We start from the raw sequence: 23541 nt of genomic DNA, 5'->3' as shown, positions 1-23541 counted from the left end.
TGCAGTGAGCCGAGATCATGCCACTGCACTCCAGCCTGGGCGACATAGCAAGACTCCATCTCAAAAATAAGTAAATAAGTAAATAAATAACATCTCTAGCTGGGCATGGTGGCTCATGCCTGTAATCTCAGCACTTTGGGAAACCAAGGTGGGAGGATTGCTTGAGGCCACAATTCAACACCATCCCAGGCAACATAGTGAGATCTCTTCTCTAGAAAAAAATTTAAAAATTAGCCGGGCATGGTGGTGCAAGTCTGTAGTCTGGGCTAGTTGGGAAGTTGAGGAGGAAAAATTGCTTGGGCCCAGCAGTTCAAAGCTACAGTGAGCTATGATGACACCACTGCACTCCAGCCTGGGCAACAGAGGGAGACCCTGTCTCAAAAAAAAACGGACAACAACAACAACAAAACACACACACACACAAAATATCTCTAATAAGAGGAGCAACAGAAGAATAGTTTTTATTTATTTGCAAAGTGCCTTTGCACACAAAAATCCCATCTCATCTCCATCATCCCTCTAAGCCCCATGAAATAAGCATTACTATCCACCTCCATTTTTACAGTTGAGGAAACCCAGGCCCAAAGAAGTAGGAATTGACTAAAGTCACATGGTTAAAGATACCCAGCCATATATTTGTAAACTTCCTTGAAAGCATTAATTATGAAATAAAACCTTAATTATGAAACTTGGTCTCACATAATTACACCAAGTTAAATACAGAGGACTTTGCTGATTTTTAGTTGTAAAAAAGAGTTCATCCAACATCCTCTCCTGATTAAACAAAAAAACAAACCTGAAACACTCAGCCAACTAGGAAGAGGAGAGAACATCTCAACCTGGTAAGAGGCATCTGTGCAAAACCCACAGCTAACATCATACTTAATGGTGAAGACAAAGGCCGAAAGCTTTCCCCCTAAGATCAGGAATAAGATAAGGATGCCTACTCTCATCACTTCCAATCAACATTGTACTGAAAGTTCTTGCCAGGGCAATTAAGCAAGAAAAATAAATAAAAAGGCATCCAGATTGGAAAACCAGAGGTAAAACTATTTATATTTGCAGATGACGTGCTCTCATATAGAGAAAAACCTAAAGAGTACACAGAAAGCTATTAGAACTAAAAATGAGTTCAGCACAGTTCAACAATGTCAATACACAAAAATCAGTTGTATTTCTGTACATTAGCAATGAGCAATATGAAAATGATATTAAGAATCTTTTCCATTTACAATAGCCTCAAAAATAATAAAACATTTAGCAATAAATTTAACCACGGAAAGGAAAGGCTTGTCCTCTGAAAAGTACCAAACCTTGTTGAAAGAAATTAAGGAAGACCTAAATAAATGGAAAGACATTCCATCTGCATGGATTAGAGGACTTCATTGTTAAGATAGCAACACTCTCCAAATTGCTCAACAGATTCAATACAAGCCTTTCAAAATCTGAGCTGCATTTTTTGCAGAAATGGACAAGTTTATCCCACACCTCATATGGAATTGCAAGAGACCCTGAATAGTCAAAACAGTATTCAAAAAGAAAAATAAAGTTGGCAGATTCACATGTCCTGATTTCAAAACTTACTACAAAGCTACAATAATCAAAGATGTTTATCGATCAGTTGAATAGAATTGAGAGTACAGGCCGGGCGCGGTGGCTCAAGCCTGTAATCCCAGCACTTTGGGAGGCCGAGACGGGCGGATCACGAGGTCAGGAGATCAAGACCATCCTGGCAACCCTGTCTCTACCAAAAAATACAAAAACTAGCCGGGCAAGGTGGCGGGCGCCTGTAGTACCAGCTACTCGGGAGGCTGAGGCAGGAGAATGGCGTAAACCCGGGAGGCGGAACTTGCAGTGAGCTGAGATCCGGCCACTGCACTCCAGCCTGGGCGACAGAGTGAGACTCTGTCTCAAAAAAAAAAGAAAAAAAAAAAAAAAAGAATTGAGAGTACAAAAATAAACCTATACATCTATAGTCAATTTATTTTCAACAAGTGTGCTAAGACCATTAAATGGGGGATGCATAGTCTTTTCAACAAGTGGTGCTAGGACAGCTGGGTATCCAAATGCAAAGGAATGAGGCCAGGTCCTGTGGCTCATGCCTGTAATCCCAGCACTTTGGGAGGCCAAGGCAGGAGGATTGCAGGAGCCCAGGAGTTTAAGACCAGCCTAGGTAACATAGTAACACCCCAGTTCTGAAAAAAAAAAAAAAGAATAATAAATAAAATTAGCCAGGCATGGTGGTGTGTGCCTGCAGTCTCAGTTACTCAGGAGGCTAAGGTGGAACAATCACTTGAGCCCAGGAGTTCAAGGCTGCAGTGAGCTGTGATTTCATCACTCCACTGCAGCCTGGGTGACAAAGTGAGACCCTGTCACCCAGGCTGACCCTATATGAAATGTTCAAAATAGTTAAATGCATAGAGATAGAAAGCAGATTAGTGGTTGCCAGGATCCAGAGAGGGGGGAAAAGGAGAATGACTGCTTAATGGGTACAGGGTTTCTTTTTGGGATGATGAAAATGTTATGTAACTAGATTATGATGATGGTTACACAATATTGTGAATGTACTAAAAAGTGCTGAGTTGTATACTTTAATTAAAATGGTGGGGTTTTTTTGTTTTTTTGTTTTTTTGTTTTTTTTTTTTTTGTAGCTGGAGTCTCACTCTATTGCCCAGGCTAGAGTGGAGTGGTGCAATGCTGGCTCACTGCAACCTCTGCCTCCCAGGCTCAAGCAATTATCCTGCCTCAGCCTCCTAAGTAGCTGAGATTACAGGCACTGCCATCATACCTGGCTAATTTTTTGCATTTTTAGTAGAGATGGGGTTTCACTGTGTTGGCCAGGGAGGTCTCGAACTCCTGACCTCAGGTGATCCACCCGCCTCAGCCTCCCAAAGTGCTGGGATTACAGGCATCAGCCACCACACCCGGCCAAAATGGTCAATTTTATGTCATGTGAATTTTATCTCAATTTCTATTTTTATTGTTTGAGACAGAGTCTCGCTTTGTTGCCCAGACTGGAGTGCAGTGGCGCAGTCTCAGCTCACTGCAACCTCCACCACCCAGTTTCAAGCACCTACCACTATACCCGGCTAATTTTTGTATTTTCAGTGGAGACAGGGTTTCACCATTTTGGCCAGGCTGGTCTCAAACTCTCAAACTCCTGACCTCAGGTGATCTGCCTACATCGGCCTCCCAAAGTTTTGGATTACAGGCTACAACCACCACGCCCGGCCTTATCTCAATTTTTTTTTTTTTTTTTTTTTTTGAGACAGTTTCACTCTTGTCACCTAGGCTAGAGTGCAATGGTGCGATCTCGGCTCACCACAACCTCCGCCTCCCGGGTCCCGGTTCAAGCAGTTCTCCTGCCTCAGCCTCCAGAATAGCTGGGATTACAGGCATGTGCCACCACACCCAGCTAATTTTTGTATTTTTAGTAGAGACGGGGTTTCACCATGTTGGCCAAGCTGGTCTCAAACTCCTGACCTCGTGATCCGCCCACCTCAGCCTCCCAAAGTGTTGGGATTACAGGCGTGAGCCACCGCACCCGGCCCCTTATCTCAATTTTTAAAAGTGCGTTGAAGTAATGAAGAGGGAACATGTTTTGATGCCTACCACACAAACCTAGATTAGAAGTGGGGCTCTGCCATTCAGCCATGTGCTTTACCTGCCTTGGTTTTCCTATCCGAGAAACAGAAATAACACTATATTCCTCACCAGGCCATTCTGATGACTCAGTGACAACACAGACAAAGGCCTTAGCACAGAATATGTATTCAACCAATATTTATGAAATAATAACCACAGGAATAATAATCATTAACATCCATGGAACCCTCACTCTGACAGACAGCTTACATAGAATATCTCATTTATTTTTTTACTGTTATTTTATTTTATTTTTTGAGACAGGATCTCACTCTGTCACCCAGGCTGGAGTGCAGTGGCACGACCATGGCTCACTGCAACCTCTGCCTCCCAGGCTCAAGCAATCCTCCCACCTCAGCCTCCCGAGTAGCTGTGACCACAGGTGTGTGCCACCACACCCAGCTAATTTTTGTATCTTTTATAGAGACAGGGTCTCCCTATGTTGCCCAGGCTGGTCCCAAACCCCTGGGCTCAAGTGATTCTCCCATCTTGGCCTCTCAAAGTGCTGGGATTACAGGTGTAAGCCATCACGCCCAGCCAGATTATTTCATTTAATCATCCAACTATAGTTCTATGAGGCAGGTACAGATTACAGCTGAGGAAACAGAAGCTTGGAGAGGTTGAATAAGTTGCCGAAGATCACACCATTATTGAGTGGTCTGGTTGGCACTTGAACCGTGAGAAAATAACAGAGAATCTTCACTCAGCACTTTATGCTAAGCCAGACACTGAGTCGAGGATTTTACATGCATTACCTCATTTAGCCCACACAACAACTATATGAGGTAGGCTTTATTGTTCCCATTTTATACGTTAACAGAGGTTGGACAGCTTGCCTAAGATCACACACTTGTAGGAGGCAGAGCTGGGATTCTTACTGTAAATGCAACCCATTTAGCCACTGTACTATTCTGCCTACATGCCAATGAATGAATGAACAGACATTCACACATACAAACAGGTAAATAAATAAAGTGTGGTGGGGCTGGGAGCAGGTCTGACCTCCCAGGGGAGGGGGGCAAAGTAAGCAATGGGGGCAGGAAAGGCCTGCCCCAGCAGAATTTGAGGGGTTAAGGGAGGAGTGAGGGGGAGGCGGGTGAGATTGTTGACCCTGAAAGGACCCTACACTCATGCTAATGGTGGGTTACAGGGCCTACTCCATACCTATAAGTCTGACCACATGCAGGCCATGCAGCAGGCCCTAGACGGCCACCCAGGCTCTAGTCAATGACTGTGACTCCTGGACTTTACCCCAGGGAAACCCACATCCTCACCCAGGCCCAGGCCCAAGGCATAGGTAGACTAGAAGTCTCCCTGCACGAGGATGGAAAAGTACACATCCAATCCCTTAGAATGTCCTGTTGGCTCTACCCTCAAATATATCCAGAACCCTATCATTTCTTACCATCTTCATTGCTGTCACTCTGGTCAAAAGTACCTGCACTATTGCAGTAGCCTCCTGGTGGGCAGGATAATGGTCCTTCAAAGACGTCCATGGCCTCATCCTCAGAATCTCCTTAAATGGACTTTGCAGAAGTGTTAAGGAGCTTGAAATGGTCGGGCACAGTGGCTCACACCTGTAATCCCAGCACTTTGGGAGGCCGAGGTGGGCAGATCACGAGGTCAGGAGATCGAGACCATCCTGGCCAACATGGCAAAACCCCGTCTTTACTAAAAATACAAAAAATTAGCCAGGCATGGTGGTGTGTGCCTGTAGTCCCAGCTACTCAGGAGGCTGAGGCAGGAGAATGGGGTGAACCCAGGAGGCAGAGCTTGCAGTGAGCCAAGATAGTGCCACTGCACTCCAACCTGGGCGACCGAGCGAGACTCCATCTCAAAAAAAAAAGGAGCTTGAAATGATGAGATTATTCTGGATTATCCAGCTGGCCTCAACGTAATCACAAAACAGAAGCAAAAGGTTTCAGAGTCAGAGACTGGTAGGATGCTGCCCTTCTGGCTTTGAATGGAGAAAGGGGCCACAAGCCAAGGAATGCAGGTGGTTTCTAGAAACCGGAAAAGACAATGGAACAGATTCTCCCCTAGAGCTTCCAGAAGGACACAGCCCTGCCAACCACTTGATTTTAGTCCAGTGAGAACCATATCAGACTTCTGACCTCCAGAGTGGTAAGATCTGTGTTGGTTTAAACCACTAAGTTTCTGGTTCTTTATTACAGAAGCAAGAGGAACCTAATACTCTTCCCCATTGGCCTTCCTGTCTCCATCTTTATTCCTTCCAGTTCATTCTCTACATGGTAAGCAGAGGTATCCTTTAAAAAATATGTGTTTGACCGGGCACAGTGGCTCATCCCTATAATCCCAGCACTTTGGGAGGCCAAGGCGGGTGGATCACTTGAGGCCAGGAGTTCAAGACCAGCCTGGGTAACATGCTGAAACCCCTCTCTACTAAAAATACAAAAATTAGCCAGGCATGGTGGCACACACCTGTAGTCTCAGGAGGCAGAGGCACAAGAATCGCTTGAACCTGGGAGTTGGAGGTTGCAGTGAGCCAAGATCATGCCACTGCACTCCAGCCTGGGTAACAGAGACACTCTGTCTCAGGAAAAAAAACCAAAACATATATATATATATATTTTTGACATCTGACATATATATACAGACACACACACACATATACACATATATACATATGTTTTGACATTGGACATATATATGTATGTCAGATCCAGTCACTGAATGCTCACAATCCTCCAATGGCTTTCCACGTCCCTCAAGTAAAACCCAAAGTCCTTTCAATGTCCCTCAAGTCCCTACATGATGTCATGGTATTCCCGTCACCTCCCTGCCCTCCTCCTTTCCAGTGCCTCACTCCGACCACACTGGCCTCTCTACTCTTCCTCAAACACACCAGCAACCCCCAAACTCTCAAAACCTCTACTCACCTCTACTTTTTTTCCTTCTCTGTAATACTCGTCACCTCCTAACATCTATAACTTACTTATTTACTTTGTTGTTTATCTTCTGCTTCCTTCACAAAGGATCTCCTCAAATAATTGTTTTGCTCATGATGTATCATTGAAGAACTATGCCTGGCACATAGTAGGTACTTAAGAAATATTTGTTCCATGAATAAATAAGTGGACTGAGGAAGCAGTGACCTGGGAAGCAGCCTTGCCTTGATGAGACTTTGGACAAGACCTTTTCCCTCCCTGGGACTGTTTATTCTCTGTGATTCTTCAAAGGAACCAAGGCCCTAAAAGTTCGGCCTTGGCCTCCTGCCTCTGGGTTCTGTGCCTAAGCCTACCCGAGGCACCCTCAGCTAGTAAGAGGTCACTCCCAGTCCTTAGGTGAAACCTGCTCACCTCCCTGATCACCACCCTTCAGGCCCTGAAAGCTTTGTGTGTGGGGGGTCACTTGCTGGCAGCCTTGGGGGTTGGGAGCACCAGTAGCTGCCACCTCCACTCCTTCTTCCCCAAGGGAGACAAAACTAGTCCAGCCAGTTCTCCTGGGTCACAGGGACACCTGCTCTGTTGCCGGAGACTTCCAAGCCACCTGCTTTAGTCATCTGGCCCAGATATTCTCTGCTCTGTCTTTGAACAAAGGAAAATATCCTTTTATATCAGACATTACTTCCCTGGAGTCTGGGCCAGTCCTATCTCAGCCTACATGACAGATTCCCCCTTGGCCTCCCTGGGGTGAGAGGAGGGGGTGGGTAAAGTGGGCCTTCTTCTCTCAAAGTGCTGTTGTTTATTCACTCGACAAATATTGATCGAACAATTCCTGGGAAGGTCTAAGCACTGTAGATATATCAGGAACAAAACAGACAAAAGTCGATGCCTTTGTGGACCTTTTGTTTCTAATGAGGACAACAGACAATAAATAAATGTCTAATATAATGTCAAGGGTGATGAATAAAAATAAAATAGGGTAAGGAATTCGAGAATGATGGAGATGGGGCTATGTTAGACAGATTGGCCAAGGAAAACTATCAGAGGAAATGAGTGTTTTTGGTTTTTTTTTTTTTTTTTTTTTTTTTTGAGATGGAGTCTCACTCTGTTGCCTGGGCTGGAGTGCAGTGGCATGATCTCAGCTCACTGCAACCTTTACCTCCCTGGTTCAACTGGTTCTCCAGCCTCAGCCTCCCGAGTAGCTGGGATTACACACACGCACCAGCATGCCCGGCTAATTTTTTGTATTTCTTAGTAGAGACGGGGTTTTACCACGTTGGCCAGGTTGGTCTCGATCTCCTGACCTTGTGATCCGCCCACCTCGGCCTCCCAAAGTGCTGGGATTACAGGTGTGAGCCACCACGCCTGGCCCAAATGTCCCAATTTTTTACATTTTCTAATTGCTTCTGGAGTAGAGGAGCATAGTCGATTTGTATATATTGATCTTGCTACTATTTCAGCACCCTTGCTATTATCTCACCCTTTCCAATCCTGATACTATTTATTTCTTTTTCTTGCTCTATTATTCTGGCCAGGCCGCTAATGTAATATTGGAGTCATAACAGCATAACATCCTTGTGTCATTCCTGACGCGTAGCATCTCACATTTCACTACTGCAGTATATTTTAAATTTGTTGTTAAATGTTGGCTCACTTTTTCAGATACTGTGAATGCCAAACTGTCTGGAGGCTGCCATGAGCGGCAATTTGTGATCTCTGCTTTACCTGAATTATTTCCCTGAATTGTGACATCAACCTCGCCACGTAGGTACTATTATTCTCCACACTGACACGAGGAAACTGAGGTTCAGAGAGGTGAAGTGACTTGCCATAGTCACACAGCTAGGAGGGGGCAGAGCCAGAATTCAAACCCAGCTCTGCTTGATACCAAAGACTGTAATCTTTCTCTTTTTCTTTTTTTCTGAGATGGACTTTTATTTATTTATTTATTTATTTATTTTTTGATACAGAGTTTACTCTTACTCTGACACTCACATGTCCAGGAGTTTACTCTGTCACCCCGGCTGGAGTGCAATGGTGAGATCTTGGCTCACTGCAACCTCCGTCTCCTGGGTTCTAGAGATTCTCCTGCCTCGGCTTCCCAAGTAGCTGGGATTACAGGCAAGCGCAACCACGAATGGCTAATTTTTTGTATTTTTAGTAGAGATGGGGTTTTGCCATGTTGGCCAGGCTGGTCTCAAACTCCTGACCTCAGGTGATCCGCCCGTCTTGGCCTCTCAAAGGGCTAGGATTACAGGAGTCAGCCACTGTGCCGGGTCAAAGACTGTGATCTTTCTGGGGATAGAGTGAGACCCTGGATGCCTAGGCCAGCCCCTTTTTATGCTCCACTCTGTCCAGCATCTTGGAGTTCGGTGGCGGACCCTGGGGTCCTGGAGCAGCTATCACCAACTTTCTTATTTATTTATTTATTTATTTTGAGAAAGAGTCTTGCTCTGTCCCCCAAGCTGGAGTGTGGTGGCATGAACTCGGCTCGCTTCAACCTCCGCCTCACGGATTCAAGAGATTCTCCTGCCTCAACCTCCCGAGTAGCTAGGACTACAGGTACGTGCCATCACGCCTGGCTAATTTTTTGTGTTTTTAGTAGAGATGGAGGTTCACCATGTTAGCCAGGATGGTCTCAATCTCCTGTCCTTGTGATCTGCCCACCTCGGCCTCTCAAAGTGCTGGGATTTGTCACCAACTTTCTGTTAAACATTATAGCTGATCTTGGTATGTCCTTATCTGTGGCCTGGCTCTGCTACCTCCCTGCTGTGTAACTTCGGGTTGCTTAGCCTTAATGTTCCTGTTGCCTCATCTCAGCTGCAAAATGGGCTTAAAAGTAGCGCCTTCATTGAAGTGCTGGGGATGGTGCCAGGCATTTGATAACTAATAAACGTAAGTTCTTGTGATTACCAGTAGACATGTATGCCTGTGTACACTGACAGGAAGAAGCAATAGAAAAACCACTTAAATAGGAAGAAGTTGTCATTTTTTTTTTTTGAGACGGAGTTTCATTCTTGTCACCCAGGCTGGAGTGCAATGGCATGATCTCAGTTCACTGCAACCTCCGCCTCCCAGGTTCAAGTGATTCTCCTGCCTCAGCTTCCTCAGTAGCTGAGATTACAGACATGTGCCACCACGCCCAGCTAATTTTTTTGTATTATTAGTAGAGACGGGGTTTCACCATGTTGGCCAGGCTAGTCTCGAACTCCTGACCTCGGGTGATCTATCTGCCCTGGCCTCCCAAAGTGCTGGGAATATAGGTGTGAACCACCACACCCGGCTGAAGATGTCATTCTTCACATTTCTTTCAATGCCATTGTACAATTTTTTTAAATGTTCACTGTCTCCTACGACTCCTTCATTATGTGGAGAATAAAGTCCAGATTCCTTAACCCATATCTAAATCCCTCTCTGATTCATCAACCCACACTTCAATCGCAGAAAGTGGCTAAGAACCCGTGGAGGCAGGCTGCCCCAGCTTGAGTCCTAGCTCTGCAGCTTTCCTGGCTGTGTGAGCTTGGGTAAGGAAGTTTGCCCCTCTGGGCCTGGGTTTTCTCAGCTGTAAAATACGGAAAGTAACAGCACTCACATGACAGGCTGAGGCGATGTGACTGTAAATAGCCTGGCACAGTGTTCCTCGTGTGGAGAAGCTGGAAGCATCAGCCATGATCATTACCCACCTACTCCTCTGAGACCTCTGGTCATCCTGGAACATCCGCCGGCCCCAGAACATAGCAGGCCCGGCGCTGTCCCACCCCAAGGTGTTTGTGCACGCCCTGCTCTCACACGGCACACCTTCCCCTATCCATCCACCCATCAAAGCACCCCAGGCCAAGGCCCAGCTCCAGGGGCATCCCCTCTGACTTCCTGTCCCCACCAGTCCCCCTTGGGCCTTTGTGCAGGCCGGTACACTTTCACACCTCACCCCCATCAACTCTGTCCCTCCTGCCGCCTCACACCCTTCCTGAGGACGTGGGAAGCTGGGCCTGGCTCTGGGCTCCAGCCCTGAGTTCCAACACAGATGACTGAGGGACCTGCCAGCCTTCAAAACAATTCAGTCATCAAATGGAGTTGACAGCCCAGAAGGGTGGCTGTGAAGATAAACAGAAAACACTAGTCAAAGGCCCTTTTCTCTTCCCGCCTCCTCATGAGCCCAATCCACCTCCCACCTGGACCAGCTGAGGGGGAGGAGGAAGCACTGGACGTGGGGACACTGACGGCCTCCAGATGCCCACGCGAGAGGAATTTCTGATCTTGATTACAACGGATTTGGAGGTGGCTAACAATCCCGAATTCCCACAAGTAAGTACAAACCCTGACCCCCGTGGGGTGTTGTCCTGGACCGTTTTCTGTGGATGGGTATTCCCAATTTCCTTTTTTTTTTTAATCTTTGAGACAGGGTCTTGCTCAGTTGCCCAGGCTGGAATGCAGTGGCACAATCTCAGCTCACTGCAGCCTCGACCCGCTGGGCTCAAGTGATCCTCCCACATCAGCCTCCTGCATATCTGGGACTACAGGCACCAGCCACCACGCCTAGCTAATTTTTTTTTTTTTTTTTTTTGAGACAGGGTCTCACGCTGTCTCCCAGGCTGGAGTACAGTGGCACGATCTCAGCTCACTGTAACCTCTGTCTCCTGGGTTCAAGTGATTCTCCTGCCTCAGCCTCTCAAGTAGCTGGGAATACAGGCGTGCGCCACCACACCTGGCTAATTTTTGTATTTTTAGTAGAGACAGGGTTTTGCCATGTTGGCCAGGCTGGTCTCAAACTCCTGACCTCAGGTGATCCGCCCATCTTGGCCTCCCAAAGTGCTGGGATTACAGGCATGAGCTGCTGTGCCCAGCCTTGCTTCCCTCATCACCTCTCCAGGGCTCCCTGTGTGAGGGGCCCAGGACCCCTCAGCCACCACAAGCTGCAGATGGGAGTGCTGCCACCTAGGGGCAAAGAACGAAACTGCCACAGCTTGGCCCATGCCACCCGGACACATATTATGACAAAAACATTTATTGAGCACTTTCTGCGTGCCAGGCACCATGCCGAGCCCCTGGCGCACTTCATCACACTGGATCCCCAGGACAACCCTATGAGGTAGTAGTATCGTAAGCCCCATTGTACAGATGAGGAACATGGGGCTCAGAGAGGTGAAGTGACTTGCCCAAGGTCACACAGCAAATGCATGGCAACTCTTGGATTTGAAGCCAGATCGGTCTCATAGTTGCAGTCTAACTGTCACACCTGAGTGCCTCCTAAAAGCTACATCACAGAGCTGTCTGAGGACACTGTGGGGAACCGTCTGTGAAAAGGTCCAACACATAAACTCCGAAGAGTTTATGGCAGGCCTCCTGAAGAACAGCGGACTAGAGGCCACCCAGAGGCAGCCTGGAGGCAGAGTGGGGAGGAACGCCCAGTCTTCTCTCCCAGGGGCCCCAACCACCAGCCTAGACTAGCGAGACTCTGGGCTGCTCAGGTTTCAGCCATTTCTCTCCTGCCGCTGTGGCTCTGCCCAGAAACCGTAGGCAGCCCTGCCCCCGACCCTAGAATGTTGCAGGGTTTTCCAGCAGGAGAAGGGACACAGGAGGGCGACCATGGGCCAGGGTTTCTGAATGACATTCAGCAGGATTTCTGCCAATGGCTCAATGGCTCGCTTCCACTGGTAAGGATCAGCAGTCTGCCCCCAGGGCCCTGGACCCAAACAGGAGCATCAGGCCTGCCCAGGAAACACACCTGAGGTTCGTCACTCCGAGGCCTGGATGTAGACAGGCACAGCGAGCATGGCACATGGGCCCTCGGCCCCAGCCTGCAGCTCCGCCAGAGCCAGGTTGGAGCCCAGCCCCTCAGCGTGTCCAGGTACCACCAGCTCAGGTTCCGCGCCCACCGCACCACCCACAACGATGGACAGCACGGCATCCGGCTCTGCGAAGGGCGGCTTGCCAGGGACAGCCTCGGGCACCAGCCCGGCCCCTGCGTCCTTCAGCTCCTCCAGCCCCAGCGGGTCAGGCAAGGGGGTCACCACCTTGCGCCCACCACTGCCGCCACTGCGGGGGGCTGCCCTCCTTTGGGGGGGGCGCCGGGTTTGCAGGTCCTTGTCCTTTTGGGGGCCGAGACGACAGCGGTGATCTTTGAGGTATTTGTGGCGGGAAAAGCCCTTGGCGCAGCCAGCACAGCGGAACTTGTAGTTGCCCGTGTGGGCACGCTGGTGCTCGGCGAGGTGGGCACGGCGGCTGAAGGACTTGCTGCACAGGGCACATTTGTGGAGCTTCATGCCTGGAGGGCAAGGGAAAGTCAGTGAGAAGCATCCAGACCTTCACCCTGCAACGGTGCCTTGCACTGGGAATAAAATCCAGGCTCTTACCCCAGCAGTGCCTGTGTGATCTGGCCCCAGCTCTTTCCACCCTCGTCGTCTGCCTTCTCCCAGCCACTCTCTGTGCCAGCCACACTCGCTCTCCTCAGAGATGCCACGCTGGCTCCTGCCTCTGCGCCTTTGTACTTGCCATTCTCCTCTGCCTGGAACAGCCGCTCACTCCCTGCACCTTGGCTTGCTTTGCCAGGTCATCTCAGGCTCAGGGAGGGGCAGTGACGCCTAAGGCCACCCACAGGAACGTGGCAGCACCAAGACTCCAACCCATTCTATGTGTCCAAGTCATTGACCTACTCTCCCAGTTTTCACACTTTCTTTAGTGACTGACTTCTTTCTGGAAATCTTCTCAAACAGGGGAGACTTTACCCCCTAGGGGACTCAGCAATGCCTAGAGACATTTTTGATTTCACAGCTGCGGGGGGGATGCCACTGACACCCAGTGGATAGAGGCCAGGGATGCTGCTAAACATCCTACAGGACACAGGACAGCCCCCAGGACAAAATTATCTAGCTCAGACCAGGCGCCGGTGGTCGCACCTGTAATCCCAGCACTTTGGGAGGCTGAGGTGGGCAGATCACTTGAGGTCAGGAGTTCAAGACCAGCCTGGCCAACATGGTGAAAACCCCATCTCTACTAAAAATACAAAAATTAGCTGGGCGTGGTGGCAGGCACCTGTAATCCCAGCTACTTGGGAGGCTGAGGCAAGAGAATCACTTGAACCTTGGAGGCAGAGATTGCAATGAGCTGAGATCACACCACTGCACTCCACCTGGGTGCCGGAATGAGGCTCTGTCTCAAAAAAAAAAAAAAAAAAAAAAAATTATCCGGCCCAAAATGTCAGTGGTGCCAGGGTTGAAGAACCTTGTTCTAGACCTCGGCTGGCATGTGGAAAGCCAGCCAGTCTGCTCTGAGGAGCTGCTGAGAAACTGAGGAGTGACTTGAAGACCCCTGCCCTGCCTTATCAAGGAAGCTTCCTGGCCATGTCTTGGACCCGCCTAGAATCTGATTCCCTCCACACCTGGTCCACACCTCTATCACACTGGGCACTGCTCTGACTGAGTCATCTCTGCTCAGGTCAGCTTCCTCCTTGGACTGGGGGACTGTGTCTGATTCATCTCTGTTCATCCTAAAGTCCCTAATACAGGCCTGGCTCATAGCCCACATAAGTGCAAGTGCTGGCTGGAATGTGCCAGGCAGGGAAAACAAGCTTCATGGGATATGTCTGCTCTTTCTCCTCCTGGCGGGTCTATCCCAGTGAACTAGAGCTGAACCAGACCCTCCTGGCAGGCCCAAGAGCCACTTACCAGAGTGGGAGAGGATGTGGGCCTTCAGCTTGTCTGGCCGGTTGAACTCCTTACTGCAGCCTGTGTGTGTCCTAAAACCCAAAGCCACCGGTCAGGGGGAGTTCACTAAGCTTAGGATGCTCTTGCTGGCCCCTCCGCTAGCCCTGGGCACAAGGGACAGCCTTGTCTACCCTAAGGGCTGGGCAAGTAGGTAGGGTGGGGAATGAGGTAGACGGGGCCCAGGACAGGATAAAAGGAGAGAGGCTTGGCCGGGCACAGTGGCTCACGCCTGTAATCCCAGCACTTTGGGAGGCCAAGGTGGATGGATCACTTGTGGTCAGGAGCTCAAGACTAGCCTGGGCAACATGACGAAACTCCATCTCTACTAAAAATACAAAAATTAGCCAGGTGTGGTAGCAGGCGCCTGTAATCCCAGCTACTTGGGAAGCTGAGGCAAGAGAATCGCTTAAACCCAGGAGGCAGAGGTTGCAGTGAGCCAAGATCATACCACTGCACTCCAGCCTGGGCGACAGAGTGAGACCCTGTCTCAAAAAAAAAAAAAAAAAAAAAAAGGCCAGGCGCAGTGGCTCACGCCTGTAATCCCCGCACTTTGGGAGGCCAAGGCGGGCGGATCACAAGGTCAGGAGATCGAGACCACGGTGAAACCCCGTCTCTACTAAAAATACAAAAAATTAGCTGGCGCGGTGGCGGGCGTCTGTAGTCCCAGCTACTCAGGAGGCTGAGGCTGGAGAATGGCGTGAACCCGGGAGGCGGAGCTTCCAGTGAGCTGAGATCGCGCCACTGCACTTCAGCCTGGGCGACAGAGCGAGACTCCGTCTCAAAAAAAAAAGGAGAGGCCTGTGCCCTCAGGCCTGACATCTGTCCCACCCTCCCGGGCAGCACCCCTGGAGAATCTGCCCCGCTACCCGCCCCTGCATGGCAGTCTCTACTCACGAGAAAGGGCATTTGTATTTCTTGAAGGGCTCGTGGATCAACATGTGTCTCTTCAGTTTGTCCTTGCGGTTGAACGCAGACTCGCACACTGAGCATTTGTAGGGCTTCTCGCCTGCAGCAGACACAGACAGGGAGAGCCAGCACTCGCCAGGAGTCGGAATCCAGGGCACAAGGGTCCCCGCTGGGCCCCTCAGGGGAGCAGCTCCTCTAGGGAGGTGGCCAGGGGAGAAAACAGCCTCTCTCATTCTTTGGTGCCTTTGTTTTGCCAGGGACAAGACAGGGCTATTTTGATAGGATGCTCAGGAGAGGCCTCTCTGATGAGGCCATGCATGAGGAGAGACCTCAGGTCATCAGGGAGATGGTCCAGGCAGCAGGGAAAGCAGGTACAAAGGCCCTGAGGCAGGAGCGCATTTGGCAGTGCTGATGAACAACAGTTCTGGTGTGGCCAGAGAACAAGGCAGAAGGTGAGGGCAGCGAGCCAGCCAGGCCCACAAGGGAGGACCTGGGAGGCGGAGCTAAGGACTTGTTTTTTGGTTTTTTTTTTTGTTTTTTTTTTTTTGAGACAGAGCCTTGCTCTGTCACCCAGGCTGGAGTGCAGTGGCGAGATTTCAGATGAGTCACTGCAACCTCTGCCTCCTGGCTTCAAGCAATCCTCCCAACTCAGCCTCCTGAGTAGATGGGATTACAGGTGTGTGCCACCATACCCAGCTAATTATTGTATTTTTAATAGAGATGGGGTTTCACCATGTCGGCCAGGCTGGTCTCAAACTCCTGACCTCAAGTGATCCACTCGCCTCAGCCTCCCAAAGTGCTGGGATTACAGACATGAGCCACCGCGCCCTGCCAGGACTTTGGCTTTTACTCTGAGGCAGAAGAGAAGCTACCAGAAGGTCTGAGCAGCGCAGGGATGGGCTTTGATGTAAGCTTTTAACGGGCTCCCTCTGGCTGCGTGTGGAGAGCAGACTGAGGGGGTGAGGGTGGAGGTGAGGATAACCAGGAAGTGGCCCAGGACAGCCATGTTGGGAAGGCAGAATCGGCAGCCCTTGCCACTGGATTGGCTGTGGCTGTGAGAGGAGGAGGGGAGTCAAGGATGAATCTGAGGCGTGGCCTGAGTAGCAAGGTGGCCTCATGGCATTTATGGCAATGGGGTCCACCCTGGGGGATGAGGAATCACACCTTATCTAACTGAATCCTTCCAACAAATCAGGAGGCACCGACTCCCATCATCCTCATTTCACAGATGAGAAAGAAGACTGAAGTTCAGAGAGGTGAAGGGACTGGCTCAGGGGCTACCCCTATGGTTGGGGGAGCTAAGATTCCAGCCCAGCAGCGTGATCCAGAGCCCATCTGAGCTACCCCAGATCTTCCTGCTGTTAAACCTGTCCTGGGGCAGCTTTTGCCTGATGGGCTACCTGAGGAACCCACAGGAAATCAAGGGAGGTGCCTGCAAAGTTGCCGTGGGGTCACAGCCTGCCCTTTAGAAGGAGCTGTTTCTGGGCTGCTGTGACTTCCTGCCATTATTTCCTCTCTGTTCTCCCTCTGGAATGAATAAAGTACTTCTGAAAAAACATCAACCCAGTTGATACGGAAATGCTGGTCCCTACAATGGAATGCTCTGTGGTCATTAAAAAGATTGAAAAGGTCAATCTGTGTTTCCTGATCTGGAAAGATCTCCTGGACATATTGCTAGTGGGAAAAGAAAGCAGTAGAATAGCTTAACACAATCTCATCTTTCATAGAAAAAAATATAATCCTTACTGGATATGTAAGCTCCAACAAAAAAAAAAAAAAAGAAAGAAAGAAAAAATACAAACCGCATACCCCAAAAAAAGCCCTAGCCATGTGTCTCTGTAAATAAACTGAAGATGCAGGGAGAAAGATGGGGAGGTATAGGGAGAGGACAGACCAAAGTGTCAGTGGCAATTACAACTTGAAGGGGAAATGTAATATTTTACTTTATGTATTCCTATATTGCTTCCATTTTTATAATAACCATGTATTTGTGTGTGTGTGTGTATGTGTGTGTTTGTTTTTGGTTTTGGTTTTTTTTGGTTTTTTTTTTTTGAGACAGAGTCTTGCTCTGTCGCCCAGGCTGGAGTGCAGTGGTTCGATCTTGGCTCACTGCAACCTCCACCTCCTGGGTTCAGGCAATTCTCCTGCCTCAGCCTCCCGAGTAGCTGGGATCGCAGGTGTGCACCACCACACTAGGCTAATTTTTGTATTTTTAGTAGAGATGGGGTTTCACCATGTTGGCCAGGCTGGTCTCGAACTCTTGATCTCAGGTGATCCACTCACCTTGGCCTTCCAAAGTGCTGGGATTACAGGTGTGAGTCACTGCACCTGGCAGCATGTATTACTTTTGAATAATAATTTTTAAAAGCCATAAAGTGCAACTTGGTAATATCAAACTTACAATGCATTACTTATTTTCCCTTCTTTATTGTGGAGAAATATACATAACAGAAAATTGACCATCTTAAGCTTCTTTTAAGTGTATAATTCAGTGGCACTAAGTACATTTGCACCATCATGCAACCATCACCACCATCTGTCTCTAGAATTTTTTCATCATCCCAAACTGAAACTCAGTATTACACATGTATTTTAACCTAGCGTTTCCACTCCTAAGGATATACACTACAGATACACTTCCAAAAGGTTGCCAAGGGACCAACATAGCATTGTGTGTACAAACTAATAGCTGAAATGTAATTTAAGGGTTCATACATAGGCTGGGCACGATGGCTCACGCCTGTAATCCCAGCACTTTGGGAGGCTGGGGCAGGGGAATCACCTGAGGTCAGGAGTTTGAGACCAGCCTGGCCAACATGGTGAAACCACATCTCTACTAAAAATACAAAAATTAGCTGGGTGTGATGGTGGGCACCTGTAATCCCAGCTACTTGGAAGGCTGAGGCAGGAGAATTCCTTGAACGCAAGTGGTAGAGGTTGTGGTGAACTAAGATCGTGCCACTGGATTCCAGCCTGGGTGACAGAGCAAGACTCAGTCTCAAAAAAAAAAAAAAGTTCATACATAGAGAACTGGCTAAATACAAGATGAAAAATTAATTGAGGAAGACTACCCAGATGTGAAAAAGAAGGTGCTGTTGGTAACATCTTTCTGGGGGGGGGCCTGGGGGAGGGGGACCCACAGAATTTAGCCTCCAGGGAAATTGTAAGCACACATTCCTCGGGGAACATCGCCAAGGTATACGATCAGAAAAAAGGGCATATCAGTTATAGTATTTGCTCACTTTTGCAAACGTAAGCAAGCGTTTTATATACGTGTAAAATAAAACTAGAAGAATGAAGACTAGACCGCTAACAGTTATCTTTGGGGAAGAGAATTAGGAGTATTTTGCAAACTGCAAACTACAAGTCACACCCTGTTGGTGGTTATTTTAAGAATTAAACATAGGCTGGGCGTGGTGGCTCACATGTGTAATCCCAGAATTTTGGGAGGCTAAGGTGGGTGGATCACCTGAGGCCAGAAGTTTGAGACCATCTTGGCCTACATGGTGAAACCCTGTCTCTACAAAAAATACAAAAATTAGCCAGGCATGGTGGCGGGCGCCTGTAATCCCAGCTACTCGGGAGGCTGAGGCACAAGAATGGCTTGAACCCAGGAAGCGGAGGTTGTAGTGAGATCACACCATTGCACTCCAGCCTGGGTGATAGAGTGAGACCCTGTCTCAAAAAAAAATAAAAATAAAAAATAAAAGAACTAAAATTGAACAGGACAAAATAGAAAACCCTGTTTTGTAAAACTTTTGTTGCAATATATCCTATGTGTATATATGTGCTTCTTGGGTTGCAATATGAAATGTATTTTTTACCATAGGTCATAGGAAAGAAAAAAAAAAGAAAAAACATTGGATTGTTCATCTGAAGTGAGAGGGAGTTTATTTGTACTATATATGCTTTTGTCCTGTCAAGGATTTTCCCTCAGGTTTTCTCAATCTTTAGATCCTTTTCAATTAAAAAACAATTTTTAAAATATAATTTAAAAATCTAAAGATTAACAGAAAAGAAAATGTCAGTGTGTTTCAACTGGGGAACAAGGAGCCGGCGTTTTGTCCAGGTTTGAGTGGGAACATACAGTGAGAGCAGTGTCCCCACCACAGGGGGCAGAGTCAAGAGTCCCTCACACAGGCCGGGTGCAGTGCCTCACGCCTGTTATCCCAGCACTTTGGGAGGCCGAGGCAGGTAGGTGACCTGAGGTCAGGAGTTTGAAACCAGCCTGGCCAACATGGCGAAACCCTGTCTCTACCAAAAATACAAAAAACTAGCTGGGCGTGGTGGTGGGAGCCTGTAATCCCAGCTACTCAGGAGGCTGAGGCAGGAGAATCGCTTGAACCCGGGAGGCAGTGGTTGCAGTGAGCCAAGATCTACCACTACACTCCAGCCTGGGCAACAAGAGCAAGACTGTCTCAAAGAAAAAAAAAAAAAAGTCCCTTCCACACAACCTCCAGGGGCTCTTCTCTGCTTTAGTGGTGGTAGGAACCCCTTGTTCATCAGTTAAGGCAGGTGGGTCAGGGGCCAGGAAGGAGAGAGGAAGGAGGAGCAAGGGAAGAGGCAGGAGGGTGGCAGGAAGGCTGGAGGGAGATAGAGAGCAACAGAGAGAAGGAGGGGTAGGGGGCTGGAGGTAGAGGGGAGAGGACAGCGGAGGGAGGCTGGAGGGGGCTAGAAGGAGATGGGGAGAGGGAAGGGAAGGGAGGCTGGAGGGAGATGGGGAGGAGGAGGGAGAAGGGACTGAGAGAGATGGGAGACAGATGGGGAGGGGGAAAGGGGCTAGAGGGAGATGTGGGGAGAGGGACTGGAGGGAGATAGGGAGGGGGAGGGGAGACGGGCTGAGTGAGATGGGGAGGGAGATGGGGAAGCAGAGGGAAAAGGGGCTGACAGAGACAGGGAGAAGAGCCAGATGGGGATGGGAAGAGAGAGAAAGGGATGAGGAGAGGGTGAGGAGGAGGGGAGGGGCTGGGCTGGAGTTCTCAGGGGCAGGGTACCCACCTGAGTGGATGTGAGCGTGCAGTTTGAGGTAATGCTCCCGCCGGAAGAACTTCTTGCACACCTGGCACTTGAATCTGCCCCCACTACCGTGGGTGGGCAGATGACGCCGCAGGTAGCGTTCACAAGGAAACACCTGGCAGAGAAGAGGGGCCTTCAGGTCTGACTCACCGGGCCCCCCTCCCCTGGCCATCTTCTGAGCTCAAAGGTCCCTTGTTTCCAGCCCCCATAGAGACACCTTTCCTTTCTGGCTACCCGGGGCCAGGACCCAGACTGTCAGACTCAGCCCTTAGAACTTCATGGCTCCCCACAAGCCCAGACAGAACATGCCTGCCCTGAGCCTTTGCCCAGATGTTCTTCCCACCCAGAGGGCCTTTCTCTCGTTACTGACAAACTCTTACACATCCTTCAAGACCCAACTCAGGTGTCACTGCTTCTGTCAAGCCTTCCCTAGCTCCCTGGTGCTATGCCCGGCAAAGTCAATTCTGCCTTTGAACGTCCACCCACACTTTTAAGTCAGCATTTAACCCGCTGAATGACAGCCCTTTGCTTACAGGAGCTCCAAGTGGGCAGAGAGGAGCTTTCATTCCCCAGTACAGAGTCTGGGTCAAATGACTGACAAGTAAAAGAATTAATGGAAAATGAGCAAATTACTAAAGAAATCAATGGAAAGGTAATTTTTAACTTTTATTTATTTTACTTTATTTTATTTTATTTGAGATGGAGTTTTGCTCTTGTTGCCCAGGCTGGAGTGCAATGGTGCGATCTCGGCTCACTGCAACCTCTACCTCCCAGGTTCAAGCGATTCTCCTGCCAAGTAGCTAGGATTACAGGAGCCAGCCACCACTCCTGGCTAATTTTTATTTTTGGTAGAGATGAGGTTTCTCCATGTTGGTTAGGCTAGTCTTGGACTCCTGACCTCAGGTGATCCACCCACCTCAGCCTCCCAAAGTGCTGGGATTACAGGCGCCCAACACACACCCAGCTAATTTTTGTACGAAAGGTAATTTTTTTAAAGCCAGAAAACACAGAAGTGAAAATCTCTTTCCAATCCAGGCAAAGGAAGGGCATGTATTCACACATTCTTTCATTCTGGTGGAGCATTGGTCAGGGGCACAGACCCAGGTGCCCCACTGCTTATTAGCCCCATCATTTCCTAGGTAGGTGGCCTTTCTGCCTTGGTTTCCCCTCCTGTAAAGGGAGATAGTAGTAGTACACCTATCTCCTAGTAAATTCTGGTGAAATGCTCAGAACAGCATCTGGCATGTGGTTCTTACTCAATTCATAGTTATCTTTTACTTGGACCACAACTTCTAAAGCTTAAAATTAGGCTAGATAATTAGAAACATCTAGAATGAGGCCAAAGTGAAACCAGGGCTGTCCTGGAAAATCTGCCACATATGATTGTAAGAAAATGAGTAGAGTGGGGCTGGGTGCGGTGGCTCACGCCTGTAATCCCAGCACTTTGGGAGGCCGAGGCAGGCGGATCACGGGGTCAGGCGATTGAGACCATCCTGGCTAACACAGCGAAACCCCGTCTCTACTAAAAATACAAAAAACTAGCTGGGCGTGGTGGCGGGCGCCTGTAGTCCCAGCTACTTGGGGAGGCTGAGGCAGGAGAATGGCGTGAACCCGGGAGGTGGAGCTTGCAGTGAGCCGAGACCGCACCACTGCACTCCAGCCTGGGCGACAGAGCGAGACTCTGCCTCAAAAAAAAGAAGGAAAATGAGTAGAGTGAAGTAGCAAGTTAAACACACCAGGGAGACGTAATCAGCAAAATCCAGACTGCAGGGAACACCACTGGACCAAATGGCCCAGTTTCTTTAACAAATAAATTCAGAGGAAAGAAAATAGGGAGCAGTGGTGGGGGGCAGGCGGGGCTGTAGATTAATAGAGACTTTTCTTGTATCAATCAATTGCAATCCATGGAACTGATTCAAATAAACTTTACAAAATGATGAAGCTTTGAGACAACTAGAAATTGGAGCACTTCCTGAATGTTTGATGTTATTAGGAAGAGGCTTTAGTGAGGCTTCCAGAGTCACTGAAAAGAATCCAGGCTGGGCATGGTGGCTCATACCCGTAATCCCAGCACTCTGGGAGTCTGAGGTGGGAGGATCACTTGAGGCCAAGAGTTTGAGACCAGCCTGGGCAACATAGTGAGCCCCATCTCTACAAAAAATTTAGGCTGGGTGCAGTGGCTCATGCCTGTAATCCCAGCACTTTGGGAGGTCAAGGTGGACAGGTCCCTGAGGCCCAGGAGTTTGAGACCAGCCTGGGCAACATGGTGAAACCCCATCTCTACAAAAAATACAAAAATTAGCTGGGCATGGTGGCACATGCCTATAGTCCCAGCTACTCAGGAGGCTGAGCCCAGGAGGTTGAGACTGCAGTGAGCCATGATCAAATCACTGCACATTAGCCTGGTGACAGAGTAAGACTCTGTCTCAAAAAAAAAAAATTAAAAAGAAGAGCCAATTGTAATAAGGATAATCTTACATCAGGAAGCTGGGAGGCTGCTGCTCAGACACTAGGCCTGGGACCAGGACAGCCTGCCCTGCCTGGCTCCAGCAGCAGCCCTGACAGGGCCACATCTGGAATGTGATGGATGAGATGGCCAGACAGAGACACTGTGTCATCTGTGGAGAAGCCCCTGAGCCCTGCCTGCGCATCCTGTGGTGAGAGAGGAGAAGGAAAGGATGAGGTGTGCACCCCACCCCACCACCTCCTTGCCCCTATTATGGCGTGGGGCCCCAGAAAAGAGGACAGTGGCACCCACCTTCTGGCAGTGTGGGCAGGGGAAGTTGTGAGTGGCGGTCTGCAGGTGGTGCTCCAGGGCCTCGGGAGTGGAGTATTTGTTGACACATTTGACACATCTAAGTGGAAGGAGCAGGAGAGGTGAGGGAGGAAACACAGCAGGCATAGGAAGCAGCCCACGGCCACCCCAGGGCCAATGTCAGGAGGCAACATCCTCCAGTTAATTCATTCCAAATCCACCCACTCTTCTCAATTGCCACTGCCCGTCCTCATCTGAGCGCCGTCGTCTCTTGCTCGGACTTGTGCAGCAGCCTCCTCGCTGGCCACCCTCTCCCTGCCTTGCCTCCTGTAGTCCATTCTCCACAGGGCAGCCAGGGGCACCTTTAAAAATGAAACTCAGGCTGAGCACAGTGGCTCACACCTGCAATCCCAACGCTTCAGGAGGCCAAGGTGAGAGGATCGTTTGAGCCCAGGAGTTCAAGATCAGCCTGGGCAATATGGCAAGACCCCTATCCCTATAAAAATTTAAAAATTAGCTAGATGTGGTGGCTTCCCTGCTACTCAAGAGGCTAAGGCAGGAGGATCGCTTAAGCCCAGGGGTTTGAGGTTACAGTGAGCCATGATTATGC

General features: G+C 49.1%; 1 protein-coding gene and 1 long non-coding RNA gene across 3 annotated transcripts in view; one reads left to right on the top strand and one right to left on the bottom strand.

Moving 5' to 3' along the window:
* Window positions 1-16794, top strand: part of LOC105528419 — a 19307-nt gene extending 2513 nt beyond the window's left edge. Inside the window, exons 2-4 of the long non-coding RNA XR_001004348.1 lie at window positions 5820-5897; window positions 8214-8315; window positions 16389-16794. This is a non-coding gene — a long non-coding RNA (uncharacterized LOC105528419). The remainder of the gene's footprint in view (window positions 1-5819; window positions 5898-8213; window positions 8316-16388) is intronic.
* ZNF341 (zinc finger protein 341) overlaps window positions 11541-23541 on the bottom strand; it is a 65636-nt gene continuing 53635 nt past the window's right edge. For both annotated transcript variants that reach the window (XM_011965155.1, XM_011965156.1), the window contains exons 10-14: window positions 22935-23031; window positions 20159-20291; window positions 15149-15260; window positions 14216-14286; window positions 11541-12816 (exon numbers count right to left, since the gene is read on the bottom strand). In XM_011965155.1, the coding sequence (XP_011820545.1) occupies window positions 12287-12816; window positions 14216-14286; window positions 15149-15260; window positions 20159-20291; window positions 22935-23031 (943 nt within the window). In that variant the 3' untranslated portion in view covers window positions 11541-12286. The remainder of the gene's footprint in view (window positions 12817-14215; window positions 14287-15148; window positions 15261-20158; window positions 20292-22934; window positions 23032-23541) is intronic.

This window comes from Mandrillus leucophaeus, unplaced genomic scaffold (genome assembly GCF_000951045.1).
Source record: "Mandrillus leucophaeus isolate KB7577 unplaced genomic scaffold, Mleu.le_1.0 Scaffold716, whole genome shotgun sequence".
Taxonomy (NCBI): domain Eukaryota; kingdom Metazoa; phylum Chordata; class Mammalia; order Primates; family Cercopithecidae; genus Mandrillus; species Mandrillus leucophaeus.
The sequence above is the reverse complement of the archived record's forward strand: the minus strand, read 5'-3'. Positions and strand labels throughout refer to the sequence as shown.